This window comes from Podarcis pityusensis, assembly GCF_964106645.2.
Source record: "Podarcis pityusensis genome assembly, chromosome: 6".
NCBI lineage: Eukaryota > Metazoa > Chordata > Lepidosauria > Squamata > Lacertidae > Podarcis > Podarcis pityusensis.
This window is the reverse complement of record NC_138030.1, coordinates 52,254,951-52,280,651: the sequence shown is the minus strand read 5'-3', so window position 1 is coordinate 52,280,651 and position 25,701 is coordinate 52,254,951. Positions and strand designations below refer to the sequence as shown.

Genomic DNA, 25,701 nt, shown 5'->3' with positions numbered 1-25,701 from the left:
ACAGCCACAGATACAAGCCAAGACAGAAATAGACCATATAAACACAACTACTACATTATCTCTCATTTGAGAAGTGTAACTGGTGACCTGTGGTGCCTATGAAGACTAGAGAACTATGACTACCACTTAAGACTGAGCCTCTGATAATGCAAACAAGGTTCATAAGTTGAGAAATAATTTACAAAAATTGCCAAAAACCTATACTCAAGACACACTTCGAGAAAGAAAGAAAGAAAGAAAGAAAGAAAGAAAGAAAGAAAGAAAGAAAGCATAATTTGGTCTACTGACAAGCATCCGAATATGTTCTGTAATTTTAACAAAAATACTGTTGCAAACATTTCATCAGCATTGCAAAAATCCAAAATAGTTTCATGGAAGTTTAACAATAGGGAGTGTTGCAGTGGCTAGAGCCTCTATGCACCAGAATAGGTTCTGGAGAGACACCAGACGTAGAGGCATCAAGCACTGTCCTTAACAAAAAGGAAATACTAACAAGATTTCTCTCAGCAGCATCATAAATCTAAGCCTATTTCTTGAAAGATAACATAAATATTCAGATCATGGTTTTCAATTATACTACTGTTTTTCATTTTCAGTCCAGGATTAGGCAGAAGGCTCACTTACCTCTCACAAATCCAACCAGAAACAGTTTCATTTTACCACTGACCACCATATTGGCAAGTAATCCTTAAATCATGAATCTGCATAAAATGTCTGTACTGCTAAAATTATGAAGACCACATGGCACATAAAAATGTAAAATACGTTCAATTTTCAACATGATGGTTTTAACAGTCTGCTTTGTTTCTTATTCAAATGCTTCCAAAAGCCTAATTCCACAGTATCATCCATGTTTCTGGAGATGCCTAATGCGCAACAGTATTCCAACATCCTCAGTAACCATGGGCTTTTATGTGGCCCACCCTTTGTTCCTACAAAACATATAAAAGATCCAAAAATATATCTGATAGATTTAGTTACTATTAAGACAAGAAAGAAATATATACTTACAAACTTCCTCTTCTAGGGAGACTAAGTTCCTTCTGTGGGAAAAATACAAACAGCAAATCAATCAAGCTGATGAGGACAATGAGGACCAGTCTGCTTTTGATCAAGTAATAACCATGCAGCTGTATTACCAGAACTCCAGGTATAACATTGTCCCCATATGCCTACAGCCAACCATGTTACAATTTGGATTTTACAAGAAGCAAGAGTTGCTGAAATACAAAGGTATTCTGTAGTGCTCTTCTAATGTGCAAAGAGGAACCTCACTGATGTCAATAAACAGTATACAATACAACATTCCTAAGTTCCCACTTCTTATAAACATCCCCACTAGCTCTGACAATATAGCTGGTCTGGTATCCTGGCATTGTGTTTATGACTGTTATTGTCACAACATTAAGACTATCTGCAAACATATTTTATTTTATAATTAATTTTTAAAAGCATATTAAGCCTATTAGTGCATATTAAGTGAAGCTAAGAATTTTTTTCACATTGAACAGATACAGTACATGCATTGAACTGTTTTCACAAAGATGTTGGGTGTAAATTAGATGTACAATAGAGAATTCAATTTTTTAAAATGCTTCTGTTTCAGATCAACCTATTTATTTTTATGTTGTAAATATAATATTTTACCACTAGATGGTATCATTATCCTACTTGACAATCTTGCAATATAGATAGGTAAAGATTAATAATGTTCTGAAACCAGAGATATTTGCAGTAAACGTTTACTACAGAAAAAACACACAATTATGCTACTTTTTAATCCCAGGGAAAATTTACCCATTTAAAGCAATTCTTACATCTCATGCAATTTTATTTACCAGACTGCCTGCTGAGTTATTGTTTAAGCCATAGCTAGTTATATTGGTCCACGGAGTCTATATGGTTTACACTGCTGTAATTTGAATGGACCTTTCGGATCAGCTTTGCTCTTTCCTATTAACAGCAAACCATTTTATCTTTGGGCTCAGGGTTGCATCCAAACCGGGATTCATGGTTTGTTTCACTCTCAGCAAGCAATAACCTGCAGGCAATGTTCTTGTTTCCTCCGCACACTAGCAAGGTGGAGGAAAAATAGTTCAAAAAGTCACATTCACAATAAACCATTAACTATGCTGACGGTGGCATGCCAACTGAGCTGGCAGTAGCTCTCTGGGATTTCAGACAGTCTTTGGCAGTCCTACCTGAAGATACCGAAAGTGTGAACCTAAAATCTCTTGCCTTAGAAGCATGTGTTTTACCCCACTGAGGTACAGCCCTTAACCTTAATTTCCATATGCTCTTCGGAAATTCTGATTGCATCCTGTAACAACATAAAGGTGAAAATATTCTTCCAGTTCCTTGTGCTTAATGCTAGGGCACCCTCTACCTCACCCTCCCAAACCACGGAGGCATCTATTGTGCTTTGAAAATTCTGTATGAAGGAAAGCAGTTTTCCTTGAAGTCACAGCCATCAACAGTTGGAGGGCTGAACCGGTTACTCTTCCTTGGCTGGAAACTGACTTTATCTGCTCAAACCTCACTTGCTGTGGATTTCTTGGATTTGCGTAGGTAGAGCCTGAGAATCCTGGATAGTCAATTATCTGTCTCCAAAGTACAATGACATGCAAAATCTGTCCTGACTATCAGACTCTTGGTGATGCAAAGCACTAGAAACTGTCCTCACAATGTGTGATGATTAAGGACAATTGAATTAATTCATCTCTTCCCTTCAAATGTCACTTAAGAAAAGCTTGGCAATACTTTACACAGCTATATATTCATGGATACCAGTAGGAATCACAGCAGGGAAATTAGTATGCCAGCCTAGCTAATGAAGCATTTCAAGTTCGGAAGCTGCATATTACTGGTGTCCCAGCTTAGTCATAGCATTCTGAATGTACAGATAATATGAAAGAATAAGGTCTTTTGCAAGTTAAGAAAAAGGTTTCCATCTACTCATACAGAAATGACAACCTAATAAATATACTGTCAAGCTGTGACCAGCTTTAACCCTGGTAGTAATTCTCCACAGTTCAATAAATCTATTCCTAAATGTACTAATTATGTTTAATGCTTTGTCTCAAATAAACCCCTGCATACAAATTAGAAGGAAACATGAAAGCACAGCTGAGTCAAGTGTACTGTCCATTTCTTAAGAGTACTCTGGCTGCCAAAACACAAATTTAGATTGCCCTAGTTACTTCAGTCTAGGTGTGTTTTAAGGTTGTAACAACCTTACAAATGTAGCTATTTGCACAAAATACTATATAAGTACTAAGTCCTAAGCTATTTGAATATATATAGATAGAAACCAGCACTTTGAGCCAGTATCATTATTTAAGTATTGGTGAGATGTTCCCTATTGCCAGCCCCACTAGTAACCTAGCAGCCGTGTTTAATACTAACCGAAGCTTCCAAATGACATTCAGTAACAGCTCCACATGCAATGCATTGTGGGGGGTCCAACTGAGAAGTCACCAAGGGACACATAACTATGACTAGGCCGTCTTTGTCCAGGAAAGGTCATACTTGATGCCCCAGGAACAGCTGAAAAAAGGCAAGTACCATGGCTTCTACTGGGCATCCAGTGACAATGGTGAATCAGTTGGTACCTCCAAACATATCTTTCAGAGGGAGAGCAATTACAGATGGAGCACCTCTGCCCTGATAAAACAAGCCATTAAGTTTCACTTAATTGGCCCTCAAGCAGTCCATTAATGCGCTCAATTTAGAATCTCCATGGCCTCCCTTAAGTTTGATGGAAGGAGAAACAAAGCTGGGTGTTAGAAGTTAAGTGTACCAATCTCATTTCATTCAGTGTTTTCATGAAAAGGCTAAAAAGTAGACAAAATGGAACAAGCAGCAGTCTCCCAAATACCACTTTCTGAAACTGGCTATTCAAGTAGGGCTGGAACCACTGAAATATAGTGCTCCCATCCCAAACCAAGGCAGAGCTGCCATTGTCAAATAGCATCAAAAGCCACCTAAGGCTTCTCTTGGGATATATATATATATATATATAATACATAACAATGACAAAAAGTTCCTAAAATGAAACCAGACTGAGACAGCTCCAAAATATCAGATCATCCAAGGGTGCCTGCAACAAGCACTCACTCAAGAATCCTTCCCAAGCAGTAGAACCAATATCAAAATAGATTTCCACATACTGATTTAACACACAAATGCACCATGTGAGAGCACTGTGCGTCAGCTAATCCTTACCCCTACAGAGGGCAACCTTGGCCTAATTTCACGTGGGTGACTAAGGGGATAAAGCAGAAAGAGGAGGAAGCGTGGCAGAAAGAGTGAAAAGGGGACCCTGTGTGCTTTTGACTTTGACCCTACTTAATTTAACTCTGGCTCTCCCCGCTACTGGTTCAAGTTATCACTGAAGGACTGTGGCCCTCCAAAGAAAAACGTTGCCACCCTACCTCATAGCTTCTGTGAAATTATGCTTAATTTACCAATTGGCCCAATAAAGAACATTTTCCTTTTGCATCAGAACATTCTTTTAAGATTCATCTATATTAAATTTTCACTTCTCTCACTAACTTTAGCGCAATATTTCAATGACTACAGCACATTTAAATGTTTCTTCCTCGTTACACTTCAGACTAGAATTCCCAAGCTGCTAAAGGTGCAAACCTCAATGATACAGCATACAGCAGCAATTAATCAGTACTACCAGGCAGCATTATTATTTTCTTTTGATAAACCACCGCTTTGTTGGCAAAAAATGTTTAAGAGTGTACCAACTGGCATTTCCCTACTATAAAAACATATTAACGGCTCATATTTCCAAGTTCAACAAGAATACTTGGTATTAAGCTTATTTATTTTGGGAGAAGTCAATATTATGTTTCAACGTGCGGTTATTATGAAAGAACACAGAGGGTTCAAATTACTAATTCTTACTGGTCAACATAAAGAGTATTTTATTGTGCACCTATGTTGAAAACCCTCCTGCCCCGCAATCACAGCTCAGATGTAAGAGCAATCGGATTTGATTTTCCGGTGTTCAAACCTGCTTAGCTCCTAGAAAAGCAGCAATTCCCACCCTCTCACCTACTACTGCAAACTTCACAAATGCTGGGAAATTAGAACAAAAAGGAAACCACTCATTTTCAGTATATCTTGCGAGGCTTAGGAAAGCAAGCTGTGTTTCTACTGTAGCATTCTCAGAAGAGCATTACTTGATCAGTATCTGGCTTTGAAAGCACCAACAGGCATCATAACAGCAGCAGAACTATAGTACACTGATGCCTCACATGATAATGTTCTAAACCCTCTTTATGAATATGAGCTTTTAGAAACCACTAGTAGAAACAGTATCTATATTCTACAAAGAATACTTGAATAAGCACTCATTCATCTTGAACAAAGCATGCTTTCCAAGACTGGGCATGCATCAAGAACAAATACATCATCACGGCTGCTACAGAATATAACCAAATCCAGAAACAAACATGTGCTAATTTAGTCTCCCCTCCCCTCAGTATGATACAATTATTAACTATGACTTCTCATTAAAGTAAAACTGCAGTTTACTGCTAAGCAATTTTGAATATGTACAAAACAATGGTAAAAATGTGTGGGGCAAGAGATCGAAACCAATGATACAAAACATAGAAGCTGTAAATTCCCAAGTATAAATATTTTGTCAACAAAGCAGAAACTGGTGGAATTCTCTTTCAGGTAATTTTGTTACTAGTGCTTGATATAAAGTGACACACAAACCATTACATTAAGCTGGAAATTCATTCACAAAAGTTATGAACTTAGGTGTTTTTTTTAAAGTGTATTGTGTCACCAAGAAACCACAAAACCCAAACCAATTTGAGATTTAGGGAATTCTGCATATTTCATGACACACAGAAGTGTGGCCCCAACTGAATGTTCTCATACCCCACTGTAATGAAGCCTAACAATATACAACTTTTTTAAAAAAACCCCAACTGTTCTTCTCACTTACCTGTTTTCACACCTGTACCAAACCTTTAATTTTAAGCTCTTCAGAGCAGAGCAAAGACTTGCCTTCTCGCAGCAAGAAAAAATGCCATGCATACTGGTAGTGCTATATAAAACATTAGTAACTTAGCATTTTGCTCACTAAAGCCCAGTCATGACGGGTTAGAAAGGTCTTATCTGCCTATGAATATACTGATGGTTTGGATTCCCCCAACATTACAGAGGGGACGTTGCTGATAGTATCCATTTGTCTGAGCTAAAAGCTTGGCATTGAGAGCTCTCTATCAGCCTTAATTGCATTGGGACAGAAATCACTTGACTCCATGGGTATTTGAGGCACAAATAAATTAGCACGTGCTAAATTCCTGTCTAGCCTTCTGTATCACTTCTGCCTCCAATAAGCTCACAAAGCCATTTGAGCACCTGTATAATTGATCCTGATAGACCTTAATTTTCAGAAGGGACATATCATACTGTGCACCAGTTGCCATCTCCAAGCATTTTTTAAGAGCTGTCCTATACTGAGGTCATTATATAACCATCAGAGCAAAGATATGAATGACACTTGCCAGGCTTGAAACACTAGGTTCTCAGCCTTGCAGACATGGTGGAGCCATCATTTCCTACATCTTCAGCTGATAAAGCAAATCCCCCCCACTCCCTCCTTTTATCTGCGAACATGTGAGTGTGGTGGATTTGTGAAAAGAGTATGCCCATTTCCAGCCATACCTAGTTCAACCCTTTAAAATGCCTTAATTAAAAGACAATGTTCTGTTCCTCAAAGCATTGCTCATAATCTCTAGTGCCCTCTCTGTACTATTCCACAAGGCTCCATGTAGCGATAAGGGAATATCTGCTTGCTCAGCTGAAGCGGAACAAAGACTTGATGGGTTTTTTCAAGTGTTTGACCTGAACTCTTGAGCAGACCAATTTCTCCCTGCATTTCCCTGACAAAAGAAAGAAAAAATAATTAACTTAAGGAAGAGCGGTAAACAAGCAACAGAGAGAGCACAAGCAGCTGTTGTAGCCAGACTGTGGGTTTTTCACTTAAATATTAAATTTTCTGATGCAGAAGCATCAGAATGTTATCAAATGCAATCCACTGATCAACCAGAGTGACAACTTTCTCCTTCCCATTAAAACACTTTTAATAAGCCCAGAAGCCAAATATGCCTCAGCATGTCTCAAGCCTTTAATCTAATCTTCATAAAACATTAGCTGCAGATCCTTGCTCAGTACTTGCTCTCCCCCACCCTCCACTTTTCCACTATTTAATTTCCCACCTTCTACAACACCAAAACATAAGCACTTATTGCAGTGAGTCATTTGAACATATAGGCACTTTCTCCAAGCAAGAATCTGGAAACTCTCAATACTTGAGAGAAAGAGCAACAATACACCTTTTCAGCTTTAATTCCATCTAGACACCAAGACTACAACACCATCCAGTTTTGCTGTTCTCAAACTAAATGTTCTGAATTTTATTGAGGGGAACTCCTTTTCTGACAGGCAGAGAAGTATAGCATATTGTCAGGGAACTGCCATCAGTGCCGGAGGGAGAGAGCAAGATCCAGAGGGATTCCAGAGAGTGTCCCGGGATTGGGAGAGGCAGCCCATCTTCTGGGGAAGAGAATCAGCTTAGCACCAGTGGAGAAGGGGGGCAGATGGGGGAAGCGGTGAGGCGGTCCCATGACTCCTTGCCGGGGACCAGCGGGGAGAGTAGAGGTCTTCCGCTGCCTACGCCCTCCTTGCGCAGAAGGCTTTCGCGCAGAGAGAGTAGGAGGAGACTAGGCGTCAAAGAGCTTCTTTGCTGGAAGAAGTTTAAGAAACGCCCACTGACGGATTCTGCCAGCGATTGAGACAGCCACGGGTGAGTGGCTGTTCGGACAGAAAAGGTTTCTCAGGCAACCCAGTCAGGTGTTTGCACCGGCTTACGCACGAGCAACCCCTAGAACCACTAAACATATCTACTATGCATATACATAGCTAAAATGAGAGGAAAGCTAGCTTTCTCACCTATTCATGACAAAGCAAAAGGGTATGTACAATGGTGGCACATGGCCACAAAAATTTAATGACCACTGCATGGTGGAGTGGAAGGTGGACAATTCAGGGAGGTAGCAGAAAAAGGACCATTTCTTCCCCTGTACTAGATGGTACTCACACTCACAGGTCATTCTGCCCGGATGCTGAGGTCCAGCGCCGCAGGCCTTCTAGAAGTTCCCTCACTGTGAGAAGCAAAGATACAGGAAACCAGGTAGAGGGCCTTCTCGGTAGTGGCGCCTACCCTGTGGAACGCCCTTCCATCAGATGTCAGAGATAAACAACTACCTGACATTTAGAAGACATCTGAAGGCAGCCCTGTTCAGAGAAGTTTTTAATGTGTGACATTTTAATGTATTTTTGATCTTTGTTGGAAGCCGCGCCCAAAGTACCCGGGGAAGCCCAGCCAGATGGGCGGGGTACAAATAATAAATTATTATTATTATTATTATTATTATTATTATTATTATTATTACCAACGACGGCTGGCAGAGAGAGCAAAGGGCAGCAGCAGTTCAGGACATAAGAAACGTAAGGTTACCAGACATCCCCGTTTCCTGGGGACAATCCCCAGATTTACAAATCAGTCCCCATACAAAATCTATTGAAGTTGGAAAATGTCCCTGGATTCATTGAAAAAAATCTGGTACCCTTAACATAAGAGCAGTCTGCAATAGAAGTCACTGTAGGAAAAGACTAGTTTTCAGTGTGAGTGAAAAATATATCAGTCTGGATCTAGCTGCTAATATGTGGATGGGGTGGGTAGTATGGATCCTGGAAGATGCCCTCAAAATACTGCTGCCATGGCAGGATTCCTGTGTTCTCAACTACTCCTTTTTGTGAATAGTTCTGTTGTGCTTTTCTGCATATCCTCTCCTTTGGAGCTCACTGCTTACAATCTTCCTCCACACCAGCTATGTCCAATTTCATACTAAACTATTCAATAGTGTATATTCACGAACCACATATATATGTACCTGCAATTCAGGATAATACAGCATCTGATGGAGCAGACAAGAAGCCATGAACACGTATGTCATAATAAATGTGTTAGTCTTTAAAGTGCTGCAAGTCTGTGGTTTTTTTTGCAAGAAACTAACATGACTTCCCCTCTGGAAATCAGTTCTACTGAATAGATCAGCATGAAACTAGACATGACAGGGCAGCCACATTTCTCTTTACCTATCCGCCCTATTCATGCATAAAGCAAGAATAGCAATCTCATTTTTACATCAAAGCGAATGCACAAATATGGGATGGCAAACTCTTCCTACCTGCCCTCACCATACCTCTCCATGCTCCATTGCACCAGACACATTTCTCCAAGTTTAGCTCATTTCTGATTTCTAAAACAAGAACTCGTGATGAGGCAAGGGGAAGGAAGGGAAAAGGCTCACCTCCTCATACCTATGCATTCATTCTGATGCTATTCTTATTGTACATTCCTTGAGACAATGGTGTAGAAGGTGATTAACAAATTAATGATAATAAATAAAATAAAGAATATAAAACCACTTTGATGTTGTTGTTTACAATCAAGTGGAATATTTTTAAATAAATAAATATACATAAGCAGGACAGACACATGCATGAACAAAGGTGACTGCTTTCATCATGTCTAGTTTCGACCTTTTAGGGGGAAATAGCACAAGATCTCAAAAAACTAAACCAAAGAACTCTTTTTTTGGTAACTGTCAGAAAAGCAAACTTGCTGCCCCTGCACTCACTGGGGTTACTGTAAGTGACAGCAAATGTATAAACAAAGCCCAGGCTCCAAAGATCCATAGAATTATGTTTGTGTACACACGTACATGTTGATTCAGATATAAGATTACATTATATTCTCAAATTAGCTTAACTAAAGTCGAGCTCCCTGCAGACTTGGGCAAAACAGCTGATGAGCCTCCGTGGAGCTTCCTCAATGCACTGTCAAAGCTGCATCATCTGCAAGCAAGATCTCTCCGATAAGGGCCTGCCACACTTTTGTCTTAGCGTGGTGATGTGCCAGGTTCAACAGACCCGTCACTCTTCGAATGAAAGTACACACCGCCTTCAGCCAAGTTAAAGGCATATGAGAGAAATACGGAAAAGAATATCGCAAAGCAAATTGGGGGAAGGCATTCAATGTTCTTGTGGAACAATAGATTCATTTTGTAAAGCTTAGGTGGGCATCCTATCTTGCTGAGCAGTGTGAAGAGTCCTTTTTGGATGAGTCCTTTTGGGTTGGGGGTGCTCAATTAGGCTCATTTGTATAGTGATAAACCATGGTTTTGTGTTTCATCTGAACTGGGCTAAAGAATTCTAAACATGGCTTTCTGCTTTCTTTTTCTAAACTATATGGTTTTATCAATCTTTGCACTGTGCTGATGAAAAACAATACCAAACCTACCATTTACGAAGAAATTATTTTTACTGTTACAAATCAAGGAACCAGGGAACCAGGCACAGGACTTTCTTGGTAGTGGTGCCCACCCTGTGGAACACGCTCCTATCAGATGTCAAACAGGTAAACAACTATACTACTTTCCAAAGACATCTGAAGGTAGCTCTGTATCAAGAAATTTTTATTGTTAATGTCTTACTGAGTTTTTATATTATGTTGGAAGCTGCCCAGAGTAGCTGGGATAACCCAGTTGGATGGACAGGGTATAAATAAATTATAAATATTATATTGTTATTGTAAGTCCCATCAGAAGGCACAAGATTTCTGCAAAGCAGGGAGGTTGGATTAGATGGCCCTCAGGGTCCCTTCCAGCTCTACAATTCTGTGATTCTATTGAAGTTAACATACCAATTTAATCTAGCGGATTTTTTTGCACACAATATCCAAGAAGACTGGCAAGACAGTCTGAAAACTATACAGTCTGCACTACACCTGCATGCAAAGATATATAGTTAAGCACATATTGGAATTTTTAGTTTTAAGTAGAGGGAGAAGCACAGCATAATCCTATCCATATTTACACAAAAATAAGCCCCACTGTGTACAATGAGTATTTCTTCCATATAAGTCTGTATGGGACTGCACTCTTAACCATCTCAAGGTTTAATTCTCAAGTGATGGATCTTTGGTTAATGCATCATAATGAAAACATTAATACTTTGTAATTCCTCCTTAGTTAATAAAATGTTCAAGGGAATTAACTTCAGTGATTGATCATTCTACTAAGCAAACCCCACAAGGCAAATTAAACAACTACAAATGGGTAATTAACCCAAGTTGCAAGTCAGATGGTTTCCAGCTATTCCTCATGAGAGCAAGATACAGAGATTGGTAAGGAGTCAGTCTCTCTCTCTCTCTCTCTCTCTCTCTCTCTCACACACACACACACACACACACACACCTGATTCTAAAAGAATTTTGCCTTCCATGCTAACACATGATTTGAGTCACTTTCAAGAGTCATATTATGCTCTGGGTTCTGCACTTATGGGACAGGCAGTTTATTCTTTATTCTGGGAGGGGTCAGAGTTGACAATCACCCACCATTTAGATGGCTGCCCAATAAAGAGAACACAATGATGGCTTAAAAAGCAAAATATTATTCCTTAACTGTATTACCGTAAATACTTCATCTCAAAATATGTTACTATTGTAAGTTTATTCTGTGAAAAGCACAGTCTCATCTAAACAAGTTTTTTCTCAGACTGGTACTTTGGAGACATAGATGACACATTATAAATAGCAAACCAGCTTGCCAGAGCTTGATTTGAAAAGCACTTACCTTAATCAGCTCAAGAGCAAGGATATTTATAATGGCAAGATGGCGATAGCGGCTGTGACTGCACTTTTGTGTTTCCCTGCAGGGCTGGCTGTGTTTGCATTTTGTTTTGTGCTCAATTTGATTCTCTGGGGAGGAGTAATTGTTCTTTTATTTATCATCTTTGTCTTTGGTTCCATTTATTATATGATTTTGCGACTGCCGTTTTTCTATTCCTTAGCACCACTTTTTTCCCTTCTCTCTTCACCGACAGTGAGGCCTGTCTAGCCAAAACCAGCTTTTTGTAACTGAACGCAGGAACCATTATACAGTGTACCTGCTTGTGCCACCAAGATCAACTGTACCCATAACAGTTAGAGAAGCATCTTTCATCTGCTGAGGAACTATGGTTCCACCAAAACTACTGAAAGTAGTATATTGATATATTTAGCTGCAAGATGCTGCAAGCAAGTACCTGCAGTGCAAATACACTGAAAGTTACACATTGGAAGAAGACAAGGAACTTTTCTAACAATCTCTGAATTACAGCTCTTAACTTAAAGACAGTGATGATAGAAAATCCAAGATCTGCAAGCAAAGAACTAATTGCTGAGTCTCTCTGGGATCAAGCAATGGTAATTATCATCATTTTCTCTGGGAAGCTAATGAAGAATTCTGTTTAACAATGACTTTGTTAATTATTTTGTTTCCATTTTGTCCGCAGGCATTGCTTTATTGTCAAATATTTTGTCCGTCTTAAAGTTAGTATTTGCAATCAGTTGAGTACTCTGCATTTTCTTACTGTTTCTGCAGGGTAAATTATATGGCTGGGCTCCAAAGAGATATTTTAAGGACACCTGAGGGCTTAGGTATGCCTAAAAGACTTTTTTTTACTGAAAAACAGCACTCTTGCAACAAACACATCTCAAAATTCTGTTTGCAGTTTCTCAGATGCAAAAGTGATATTCTAGGTGCTATAAGGGGCTGAAGTTCAAGAAGCTCAAGCCCAAAGCCCCCTTGCAGTCCTATATTGTGTCCTATAACTGGCACAAATCTGAGTTTGATTATGCTTTTTAGCTGCTGACTTTTAGTTTGTATGTTTCAGATATGATTTTTGGAAATATTAAATATATATAGTCTGAGGTTCTAACTCTAGGGCTACACTTACTATTAGATGAGTGTGTGAGTCAAGTAGAAAGGTTAAGGGATTGAACTGCCCAAATAAAAGAGCCATTTAAATCCCATAATTAATTTAAATATTCTTATTTTAATCTATTAAATGAAGACAGGTTTCCTATCTGAAAATATTACTGCAACTCTTAGGAAAGAATGAAGAGCTCCCCATCTGTACAAACAATTACCGTTTAGGCAAGAAAAGCATTAATAGCAACCAAGACAGAACGGGATGAGGTTATATGAATTTCCTTGAATAAAGAGCATTCCTTTAGGAAACATTTGGAACAGATTTACAAAACCGAATTATGTTGACTGTGGGACAAACAGAACTTCAATAATGTTACCCACAAATATTTTGGGATCTAGTGTCTTTACAGTATTCACACTATTTCCTGGATAAAATTATAATCTTGAAATGTATGACTTCCCTTTGGTAGAGTTGCATAAACTATTTTCTAACTTGCTTTTGGTGTGTATGCCACTATTATTTTTTTATTTAGCTACTGATAACCCATCTTCAAATTTCAAATCCCCTAACAAATGGCAAAAATAACCTTCAGTTAAAGAAAACACAAATAATGACATATTTTAGTTGTGACTTTTACTCAAAATAAAGGCAATTGTTATGACCCATCAGGAAAAAAATCCATATTGAAGCAATATCTTTTCTTAAGTAAACCAAACTGTCACAAAATGACACTTAACTTATGTGCTCTACAGAACTCTTCACCAAGCTAGATGGTAAACAAACTGGGGCAGGGGAGAAAATATAGAATACAGGAGCCATTAGGCAGTATCCACCTAACAAGGGGTTTTAGCTGGCTTTTGTAACAGCTGGCTTTTGTATTTCTAGAGGTGGAGAATTAGCTATTGAGTGTTTCTCTCTACCCAAAGACCCTGGTGCAACTGGAAACCTACAGAGCCTCATTTAATGATCTGCGGTAATCCATCTTAAGACTCTTACAGATGCAGATTCATTACTTTTACCAGCCAACTTTTTCCCTCTCCTGCTTTATTAACCTGATGAAGAGTTCTGGAAAATTTGAAAGCTTAAACTATTTTGTGTCATTTTGGTTGACCCAATAAAGATATGGCCCTAAAACAGATCCGTTTCTTATAGGTCACTTACCTTCACTTTTCATACAAAAGTCATAGGGACTATGGTTTTCTTTTAGATACTGAACCAAGTCAGAAATATATTTCCAATTCACTTCAATTCATAAATGGCTATTACATCCTGATGTAAGCAGCACAAGAAGCCTATTAATGCAAGAATTAACACATCTATCCCAGACATGTACAACCCAGTTACTTCAAATGTTCTCTAAAGCCTTCCATGCTAAAGCAATTACCTCTCCTAGCCATGTAACCGATGAAGGAAAGGGCAAAAAGGATCCGTACAGAATCCATTATCACCTCCCTGCTATGCTAATCTAGGTGCCATACTTATTTGAGCTTCAGTGATATTAAAAGAAGCATTTGTCTGCAAAATGGTTTATCTGACCATAACTCCATGCAATCAAAGCCTCTATCCTGAACAGCTGACTCCAACCTTTCTATAACGTAAAGTAATAAGAACATTCATTTTTTTTTTTAAAGCAATTTATTAAATTTTACAATAAAAATAAACATGATAAACAATGTAACATTGATCTTAACATATTTTCACATTTTCTTTGGACTTCCTCACATCTCCCGCTCCCATTTTCATCGTTAAAACATTTTGTCAGCAATTTATCATCTTATTTAAATTCTTATATCCCTTCTATATTTCATAATCTTATAATTCTCAGAAGAAGCTAAATTTCACAGTCTTACTTATTTTCTTAAAAACTTCTAAATTTAGTGGTGCTCAGTTATTTTGATCTAGCATCTTATTTAACATTCACTCAAATTACAATACTTTTGTAAATAGTTCTTAAATTTCTTCCAGTCCTCCTCAATCCTCTCCTCTCCCAGGTCACGGATTCTGCCGGTCATTTCAGCCAGTTCCATGTAGTCTATCAGTTGTATCTGCCATTCTTCCAGTGTGGGTAGATCTTGAGTTTTCCAATGTTTTGCGAGAAGTATCCTTGCTGCTGTTGTTGCATACATAAAAAATGTCTGGTCCTTCTTTGCCACCCCTTGGCCGACAATACCCAAAAGGAAAGCCTCTGGTTTCTTAGTGAAGGTATATTTAAATACCTTTTTCAGTTCATTATAAATCATTTCCCAGAACGCCTTCACTTTAGGGCAAGTCCACCAGAGGTGGAAAAACGTTCCCTCACACTCTTTGCATTTCCAACACTTATTATCAGACAGGTGGTAAATTTTGGCAAGTTTGACTGGGGTCATATACCATCTATAAATCATTTTCATTACATTTTCTTTCAGGGCGTTACATGCAGTAAATTTCAATCCATTACTCCACAACCTCTCCCAGTCCTCAAACATGATATTATGCCCAATGTCCTGTGCCCACCTTATCATAGCCGATTTAACCGTTTCGTCTTGTGTATTCCATTTCAACAGCAAGTTATACATCCTTGAAAGTACCTTAGTCTTTGGTTCTAACAATTCTGTTTCTAATTTCGATTTCTCCACCTGGAACCCTAGTTTCTTATCATTTTTAAGAACTTCTTTAATCTGAGCGTAATGTAACCAATCTCGCACTTTGTCTTTCATTTTCTCCAAACTCTGCAATTTCCAATTGTCTCCATCCTTTTCTAGTATTTCCCAATATTTTGGCCATTTAGCCTCCATATTGGGTCTTTTTCGGGCCTTGGCTTCCAAAGGTGAAAGCCACCTTGGTGTTTTATTTTCCAGCAAGTCTTTATATTTTATCCAGACATTAAACAATGATTTTCTGACAATATGGTTCTTAAAGGCCTTGTTTGCTTTAACCTTGTCATACCATAAATATGCATGCCATCCAAAGGTATTGTTAAACCCTTCCAAATCTAACACATCAGTGTCTTCAAGAAGTAGCCAGTCTTTTAGCCAGCAGAACGCTGCGGCTTCATAATACAACTTTAAGTCTGGCAGGGCAAAGCCCCCTCTTTGTTTTGCATCGGTTAATATCTTAAACTTAATTCTGGGCTTTTTGCCCTGCCAGACAAACTTAGAAATGTCTCTCTGCCACTTCTGAAAGCACTCCGTTTTGTCCAAAACCTGAAGTGTTTGAAATAAAAACAACATCCTTGGCAATACATTCATCTTGATAGCAGCAATTCGGCCTAACAAAGAAAGTTTCAATTTTGACCAACTATCTAAGTCTCTCTTAATTTCTGTCCAACATTTTTCATAATTGTCCTTAAATAGACTTAGATTTTTTGCTGTTATGTTTACCCCTAGGTATTTTACTTTTTTAACCACCTTAAGTTCCGTCTCATTCTGAAACCGTTCTGACTCTGTATCAGTCAAATTTTTCCCCAAAACCTTAGTTTTCTGTTTATTTAGTTTAAATCCAGCCACCCGACCAAAGTCATTAATCAGTTGTAATACTCTTTTCGTACTGGGCTCTGGCTTCTGCAAGGTCAAAACCAGGTCATCTGCGAAAGCTTTTAATTTATATTGTTTCTGACCGACCTGAATTCCTTCCACCAACCGATCCCCTCTAATCATGTTCAATAGCACTTCCAGAACCGAAATAAATAACAAGGGGGAAATAGGGCAACCTTGTCGTGTCCCTTTTTCAATTTTAAACTCTTCTGTAACCACATTATTAACTATCAGTTTAGCTTTCTGTTCTGAATATATCGCCTCAATCCCATTCTCAAAACCCCGTCCCACTCCCATCTCTTTTAGATTTCCCATCATAAATTTCCAGGAGATATTGTCAAAGGCCTTCTCCGCATCTATAAAAATTAAAACTGCTTTTGTATTTATGTCTGTTTGCAAAAGTTCCAAAATGTCAATAATGTTCCTTGTATTAGCAAACAGATGTCTTCCTGGGAGAAAGCCGGCCTGGTCCTTATGAATTACTTCATTTAAAACTTTTTTAAATCTATTTGCCAAAATGTCTGCAAATATTTTGTAATCCACATTTAAAAGAGAGATGGGACGGTAGTTCTTAAGTTGTGTCTTTTCAGCTTCCGACTTTGGTATTAATGTGATAAACGCTTCCTTCCACGACTCCGGTGCCCTCCTCCCCTCCATAATTTCATTGCTGACCTCCATCAAAGGTTGTATCAAATAGTCTTTTAATGTCTTATAGTACTTGGAGGTCAGCCCATCTGGTCCTGGAGATTTGCCAAGTTGCATGTTCTGGATGGCTTGTTCGATCTCCTGTCGTGTTATTTTAGAATTCAGGATTGTCCTATTTTCTTGTGACAATTTAGATAGTCCGTTTTTTGCCAAAAATTGTTTAATCTCAACATCATCTTGCGGCCCTTGGGTGTATAATTTTTTGAAGTATCTCTGGAAACACTTTCTAATGTCCACTGGATTCTGGATGTTTTTTCCATCAACCTCTAAGTTTGTAACAGTATTTAATCTTTGTCTTCTCTTCAACTGCCAAGCTAGCAGTTTTCCACATTTATTCGCCGACTCAAACGTTTTTTGTTTCATTAATTTAACCTTCCATTCAATTTCCTGATTTATCAATTTAGAATATTGTGTTTGATAAAGTTTAATTTCTCTCAGAGTTGGCTGTGACTTCGGATTCACTCTTAATTTCTTCTCTAATTCTTTTATTTTATCCAAGATCTTATCTTTTTTCTCATTTTGTGTTCTTTTCTTCACTGCATTCTGTTGTATCAAGAATCCCCTCATTACAGCTTTGCTTGCGTCCCAGATTATTCTTTTTTCCACCATATTATTCATGTTTATCTCAAAATAGTCCTTCAAAACTTTTTGGGCCTTCTTGGTAATTTCCTGATCTCTAAACAAATTGTCATTCATCTTCCATCTAAAGGATCCAGTTGGTAATAGTGTCATATCCATCTTTACTGCATTATGGTCGGAGCAGGTCTTTGGGCAGATTTCCACTTTTCTGACCTTAGGTGCCAGGCCTCTAGAAATCCATATTTGGTCGATTCTTGTCCAGGTCAGTTGGGCTTCAGAAAAGAATGTTCCCTCTCTTCCTAGTGGGTTCTTTGTCCTCCAAATATCAATCAAATCCATATTGTCAGTCATTTCAAAAAAGGTTTTAGGTAGTCTGCCGTCTTTTGTAACATTTTGACTTTGTGACTTGTCCATGTTAGTTGATACGACCCCATTCATATCTCCCATCATTATGATGTTGTTGTAGTCTAGATAGTCCAGCATTGTCTCCTGCAACTTCTTGTAAAATTCCGATTTCCCTTCATTAGGTGCATAAATTCCTAATATCAGCAGTTTCTCTCCTTGATATTGTATCTCAATAGCCAAAATTCTTCCATGTTCATCTTTAAATAGGAATTTAGGTGACAGGCTCTCTTTTGCATATATCACCACGCCTCTCTTCTTAACTTTGTCCGAAGATACAAATTCCTGGCCCAATCTTTTATTTATTAACACTTTTCTGTGGAGCCTCGTCACATGTGTTTCTTGTAAACAAATAATGTCCAATTGTTCTTTTTTTAATATATGAAATATTTTCTTCCTTTTTTCCGGAATGTTACAACCATTAATATTCCAGCTCAACAGTTGCAGAGACATCCTGAACTATCTGGTTATTTTTCAAGGGGTGGTATCTTCTCAGGGTCTTCAGGTTCCACAGATGCTGATGTTGGTACTGGCGTTGCCTCAGGCCCAGAAGGTAGTTCAATTCCTTTTTGAAGGTCCTCTCCGTATGTAGACAGGAATTTGTCTCTCTCTTCCAGTGTTCTCACTTTGACCTTTCTCCCTCTAAAGGTAAAAGATAATCCTTGGGGAAATTCCCACCTGAATGGAATTGCGTTGCTCCTTAGTAGTTTAACAAGTTCAGAATAGGCGGCTCTAAGATCAAGCAGTAGTCTTGGGATATCTTTATAAATTTCAATTCTTCTATCCAACACCTCCAGTGATTTTACAAAGTGTAGTCCCAAAATCTTATCCCTTTCCTCCTTTGATCTCAATGTTATCAAACAGTCTCTGGGCCTCTCCTTCTTTATAAGTCTTCCAAGTCTGAAAGCTGACACAATTTTAAAGTCCTTTTCTTCCAAGTTCCAGAACTTGGAGAATTCTTTGGTCAAAAACTCAGTTAGATGTCCTTCTTCTGCCTCTTGTAGTGATCTAATCCTTAAGTTGTTCTCACGGTTTCGCAGTTCTATCATCGAGAGATAAATCTGGTGTTCCCCGACTTGTTTAGTGAGTGGTCTTACCTCTTGCTCTAAATTTTCAAATCTTTGTCTGGTGTCCTCAGTCAATTTCCGATTTTCTGCTGAGGCCTCCGTTAGCTGTCCTATTGCTTGTGCATTCTGTACCACTTGTGTGGTTAATTTATTTAGACATTCTGTATTTTTATCAATCTTTGCTGATTGCGCATCTGCTTTCTTGTCCAAAGCTTCCAATTTTTCAAAAATTTTGTCTAGTACAGAAACAGATGCTCCTGAGGCCATATCTTCCAGTTGTAACTGCTCTGCTTCGCCCTCTCCCTCCACTTCTGAGGGCAAAGTAGGCACAGATGATCTGCGTGTCTGTGAGGCTGAGGTTAGAGTTGTTAGAGTTGTTTGTTTAGCTCTCCCTCTTTTTCTTGTGCCACTCATTCCAACGTTATCTGTCAGTCAAGGTCACACTGAGTTGTTCCCATGGGAATGGAAAGGTCCAGAGCAAGCAAACAGCAAGGGAATCGAAAGTACAAAGTGTATGTAAAATCACTGTTATAATCCAATCCTCTAGAGGGAGCTTAATCTGTCTTTCAGAGTCTAATTTAATGTCCAAGAACCTTCAAATACAAATGTTTAGCAGAGTTTATAAATGGTCACTTTGTTGCAGACAGTGCTTATTTATCTCCAAAAAGAATGTTTCAAATTTAAAAGGTCTCAATACCCTCAGATTGTTTCAAGTTCCAATATACAGTATCCAAATCTGCAGTGCTGACAGCTCCCTTAGTACTCAGGCAGCTCCTGACTCTGGGTTTCACCTTCTAATTTGTAATCCAATAAGAGGAGGAAAGTCAAGTGCAAATAAAAATCCCAAATCTTTAACTTAAAGTCTTTACTTTAAGATGCAAGTTCAATAGATGCTAAGATCTGTAAAACTTAGAGTCTCTTTCTTTCAGCCTCCACTCCTCCAGCTGATTGCTTTTTTTTCAAGTTCAATGGCTGCGGAAGACGGACTTCCTGCTTCCACGTCTCTCCGCTCTCAGCCAAGTTCAAGCCAATTTAAGTTTCCCTTTTAAAGTCTCAAATTCAAGTGATTCAGTCTTTTACTCACAAGTTAGTTGCTTTTTCGTCCGGATCCGTAATTTAGCAGGAAAAGGGATCAGCGCTCACCGACAGTAGCAGCGCGGCTTCGCTCCTCAGGCTGTGAAACAGCTCACAGCGCCGCAACCCCCCTCCGTGCTCCGGAGCCCCTTACGGGGTTCCTTCTGCACTTGGAGGGTCGCTCTAGGCGCCCACCGAGCCTCAAGACCCCAGGCTCTTGCCGCCTGGGGTTTTCCAGAGTGGGTCTCCGCTTCGCCGTAGCGGACGACCCGTTGCCTGCGGAGCCTCCTCTCCCGTTCAGAAGAGGACCGCCATTGCCGTTCGCGCCGCCCCCGGAAGAATATATAAGAACATTCAAAGTTAAAAAATATTCTACATATAGTGAAGAAAATAACAAAACAAGGATAGATGCAATTTTACCACAATCTTAAAACCCTAATTATAATATAAAAATGCCAAAGGCAAAGAAGGAATTGCATTGGGGGGAAGTTTGGGGATACCCAAAATTTCAATTTGTGATGCAGAAACATTTATGTTATCACTTTGAAAATCATATATTTCTGCTAATGTTTCTCTTCTTTTGCTTTTTATTTTATTTCCCTCTTCCTCTCTTCTTCTTCTCTTTATTTCTATTGCCCCTTTCTTTTCTTTTTTCTTTGTTTTGTATCTTTTGTAGTTGTAATTTTATTGTATTATGAGAAAATCTCAATAAAAAAATCTTACCACAAAAAATAGAAGAAAAAAGAGAAAATGACATATTTCTAAAATCTAGCACTATCAAGCTGACTTTTTAATAAGTCACCTTTTCATCCTGAGAATTGAATAATTCATTTATTGAATAAAATAAAAAATAAAAACATGAATTATTAAATTGCATGCAATTTTCACAATGCAGAATACCTGGAGGCAAAGAATATACCAGTTACGTAGGAGCTCCAGGACACTAAATGTTTTCTATCTTTGACATATTTAGGTGTGAGAACTTTCGAGGATTACAGAAAGCATCAGCTTTGTTGTTTTGTGTGTTTTCATTTCTCAGCTTTCAGGTTTCCTGGGGGTAAAAGTAATACAGTGGTACCTCGGGTTAAGAACTTAATTCGTTCCGGATGTCCGTTCTTAACCTGAAACTGAAGCACCACTTTAGTTAATGAGGCCTCCTGCTGCCGCTGCGCCGCCAGAGCCCGATTTCTGCTCTTATCCTAAAGCAAAGTTCTTAACCTGAAGCACTTTTTCTGGGTTAGCGGAGTCTGTAACCTGAAGCATATGTAACCCAAGGTACCACTGTAGTAACATACAACCAACAACAGGTTGCCATGATACACAAAAACCCAAAACTAAAATGCCATGCCAGGTAGGGGATGAGCTGTACAACGCAACCTGTAGGTAGGAAGTACCTGTTCCTGTTCTGCTGCAGAGAGAATACGTATGAAGGATGCGGAAAACACAATAATGTTTCGACTTCCCTTTGTGCAAATTTAGCTAATTTCTTGTTTGCTGCAAACCATAGTCCATAATTACATTTTAAATCACAAACCATGTTTTGCTCTTGCCCCGTAAAACCAGGATCAACCTAGTTTACAAAACTAGGGCAAACCATGCTTTGAATGTTCGAATGAAATGGCAAACTATACATAGGAAAAAAACTAAATAAACACCAAGGACTGCACAAGGACAGTGAAAAGGGAAGCTTAAAGAGCAACACTCCTTTTACTGTCAGACCGTTAATGCACATCAGCTAAAGAGAGAGAAAATATTCAACCCAAGTATGGCCAATGTTTGTTGTTGTTTTTTAAAATACAATTAGAATCAATAAAACTATTGCTGATTTTATTCTAAATTATGTGATGAAGTAAACCTTAAAGGCTTTGTCCAAATTAATATCTAGCAGTAACAATTGTCTTCATCCTTCTTTCATGTTGGATCATTCTGGATATCCAAATTCTGCACCCTCTTGCCCTACCTCCCTCATCTGTCAATAATCAGGAAAAGGGAGGGTACAGAAACCAGCATCAGGAAGGCTAGCCGACCCAGTGGACCATGGAATAAAGGATCAGAGGGTGAAAACAAGCCACCTACAGTGTCCACATTTTTGTTTTCAAACTGGAACTCTGCATATTCCCTGTACTCTATAGAACCAGCAATAAATAAATCAGTAAATTGTTCTCTAATCCTTTCTTTTCCTTGTCTATTTAATACTATAAACATTACATCACATCCAGAGTGAACAGCAGAAACAAGATCTATATTTCATAATATTAAACAAGCTGACAATCATGTTTTCTTTGAACATCAAGAGAATGCAAATAGAAGGGCAAAATGCAAGATATCATTCAACTTGGACAAAAGCAATTTAAGACATTTATGAAGGTCAGTAAATGCCATAAATTCAGCGAACAGAAGCCAATTATTGGAGATCTCTTACAGATACCAGTCATCTGCCAAAGAGCTATCTACTTAATACTTACTATGCATCAGTTCAGCAAAGTTGACAATTGCATTTTCTCCTATTACATTTTCATGACTCTGAGATAAGTATATAGCCTTCTCTTCCTTTAGGATACATGCTTTCAAAAAGATCAATAAACTAATGTACCTACTGAAAGCAGTAATTATAGCTGACCAGGAATTATTTAGGACAGAAGAAAAATAAATCCTTTAGGAAACAAATACGGACAGAATGTTTTTAAATAAACAATCCAGTCCTTACTCCAGCAGTACAAAGGAATAATATATTTAAACACTATGCACGTATACCTCCAGATTTTTTAGTTGTTCAATATACATGAGCCTACATGCCACCCTGGCTGAAAGCAGGTCAAATGTAGGCATAAACTCTAGCTATTTTCTAACTCTAGTAGGGCATTGAGAGTGTGTAGTCTGTGTGTTCCCTCCCATTTTTCCTGTTAATGTGCACCAGCACTAATTTGTTTGCTTTTTAAATCAGGGTTAGAAACCAAGATTAAAACTAATTCTGCACATTTGTGCACACGTAACCAACTGTGTGAATTATTAGTTTGCTGGATTAATCTAGCTGTCAACTGCTGGCTCTCGGGAGTGAATGGACAAAGGGCACCAGAACAGGAACAGAGGCAAGAGAAGAGAGTTCAAAGGTTGTACTAGGAACAATTTAGTAAGGATCTACAGTGGTACTTCAGGTTAAGTACTTAATTCGTTCCGGAGGTCCGTTCTTAACCTGAAACTGTTCTTAACCTGAAGCACCACTTTAGCTAATGGGGGCCTCCTGCTGCCGCCGCGCCGCTGGAGCCCGATTCTGTTCTTATCCTGAAGCAAAGTTCTTAACCTGAAGCACTTTTTCTGGGTTAGCGGAGTCTGTAACCTGAAGTGTACGTAACCTGAAGCGTATGTAACCTGAGGTACCACTGTATAAGCCATATCATATAAAACCAATTATAAAGGCCCTCTTAATCTTCAACACTCAAAGATGGTATCAAATTAGTAAGTTGACAAGAGAGACAAAAAGGACAGGCGAAGCAGCATAAAGTTATATATATTTATAAATATAACATAAAGTTATAATAAAAGGAATACATAAACGTAATGATATTTTACTTTACAAATGTCAGCAATATCATAAAGTTGTGTCCAATGTTGTCTCTCTACCCATCCTGCAGCCATCCACACACCCTCAAAATCTTATCCAGAGCGTTGGAGGACCCTGCAGAGCAGATTTTCAGGGTGCACAGAGTGCTGCAGAGGGCAGGAAAGGAAAGGAATAGGTCTAAACAGCAAGTGAACCAGAAAGGAAAGACTGTGGAGTAGAAAGCAGCAAAGCTACATAGTAAGTGGAAGAAAATGTGGGACAAAACATGTTATACAGATCTTATATCTAATAGAAGGCATAACAATATACAGATCTTATACCTAATAGAATATTTAACAATATCTAATAGGAGAGGACTATCCACTTCATGTTCAGATTGAAATATTTCCATAGGCATCTTGATGGCCATTGTAAGAACAGGCCTTTAGAATGATCTGTTAAGTAGTTTCTAGCATCTCAAAAAAAGAAAAGAAAAATTTGGCATCTTAATCCCTGTTCTAACCTGCAAGCAGATTCTATCTTTAATATTTGTTTTACAGTGGTACCTCGCAAGACGAATGCCTCGCAAGACAAAAAACTCGCTAGACGAAAGGGTTTTTTGAGCTGCTTTGCAAGACGATTTTCGCTATGGGCTTGCTTCGCAAGACGGAAATGTCTTGCAAGTTTGTTTCCTTTTTCTTAACATCGTTAATACAGTTGCGACGACTTCGAGGAGCAACTCATAGTACACGGTGTGGTAGCCTTTTTTGAGGTTTTTAAAGACTTTGGTGATTTTTGAAGCTTTTCCAAAACTTTCCCGACACCGTGCTTCGCAAGACAAAAAAAAACGCAAGACGACAAAACTCGCGGAACGAATTAATTTCGTTTTGCGAGGCACCACTGTACTGTTTTATTGTTGTTTCATAATTCTGGTTTTGAATCGCAAGCTGCCTTGAATAAACTTTCCTGTAGAAAGGCAGGGATAAGTGGTACATTCCTAAGGCACAATTTAGTCTTCTCTCTCCTGCATTACTCACAATTACTATCCAAAACAGTAGCTCAACAGCATGGACAGATAGATAGATAGATAGATAGATAGATAGATAGATAGAATTTAAAGTTGATCCTTGGAATAAAATACTAAAAGAGAAAATAATTCATTGGGAATTATAGAAGAGAGACTAATGTGCTTTAAACAGCAACAGCAACAGCAACAGCAACAACAGTATTTTCAGTGTCCTTATTCCTCTTCTACCCTGCAAATGGGTTCTCTCTATCTAGTATTAAATTACACCCCAAGGGCTCATTTTTATTCAGTTTGTCATGTTGCAGATACAATAGCCAGTACACATAAACAAGCATTACAAATGAAATATTGAACATAAAAAGAGCAGTATGTATTTATCAAGATTCATGGCAAATCAATGTTTGCAGCATAACTAATTTACATTTATTGTATTCACCTCTTCAGGCAACGTGTAGGGCATGTTTTTTCTTAAATCAGTCCCATGGGTGTTACATTCCATTCCATGTTACAACAAGCTTTAACAAAAAAGATTTTATTACACCACTCCATCACCTGTCTAAACTTAATCAAGCACGACATTGCTTTCTGCAACTCTACTGTACTCTCACATCCCCAAGGGACTTGACTTGTACTAGTCACTTTGGAAGAAATATAGCAGCCCAGCACGCCCAATTTATTAAAATTTACAACTGGAGCATGCTGTTGTCATGTGGCGGGGGGGGGGGTTACTCCTTTTTACAGCTGAGTACAAGGGATTATTATTTTTATAAGCAAATATTTAGAACATCAACTTGAACCTGGGACTTTCTTGTACTTTTATGCCAGCAAAGTGGGAAGCAACAAGGTATTGGGAGGGGGCTGTTAAATAATCTAGACTTCAGTACATTTGGAACTTCCACCAACATTTTAAACCAATTATAGGCATAATTTCTGCAG

General features: G+C 38.5%; 1 protein-coding gene and 1 long non-coding RNA gene across 4 annotated transcripts in view; one reads left to right on the top strand and one right to left on the bottom strand.

Moving 5' to 3' along the window:
* The window catches only part of MAST2 (microtubule associated serine/threonine kinase 2), a 138,868-nt gene that overhangs the window by 71,840 nt on the left and 41,327 nt on the right, over window positions 1-25,701 (bottom strand). The window contains exon 4 of the mRNA XM_081010241.1: window positions 1,012-1,043. Within this exon, the coding sequence (XP_080866367.1) occupies window positions 1,012-1,043 (32 nt within the window). The remainder of the gene's footprint in view (window positions 1-1,011; window positions 1,044-25,701) is intronic.
* LOC308479128 lies at window positions 3,443-22,365 on the top strand. 3 transcript variants are annotated; one of them, XR_013987477.1, is made up of 3 exons: window positions 3,443-3,556; window positions 11,989-12,349; window positions 22,181-22,365. It is a non-coding gene; the product is annotated as an uncharacterized lncRNA (long non-coding RNA). The 3 variants fall into 3 exon arrangements; XR_013987478.1 differs by lacking the exon at window positions 3,443-3,556 and adding an exon at window positions 11,773-11,873; XR_013987479.1 differs by lacking the exon at window positions 3,443-3,556 and having other exon boundaries at window positions 11,777-12,349.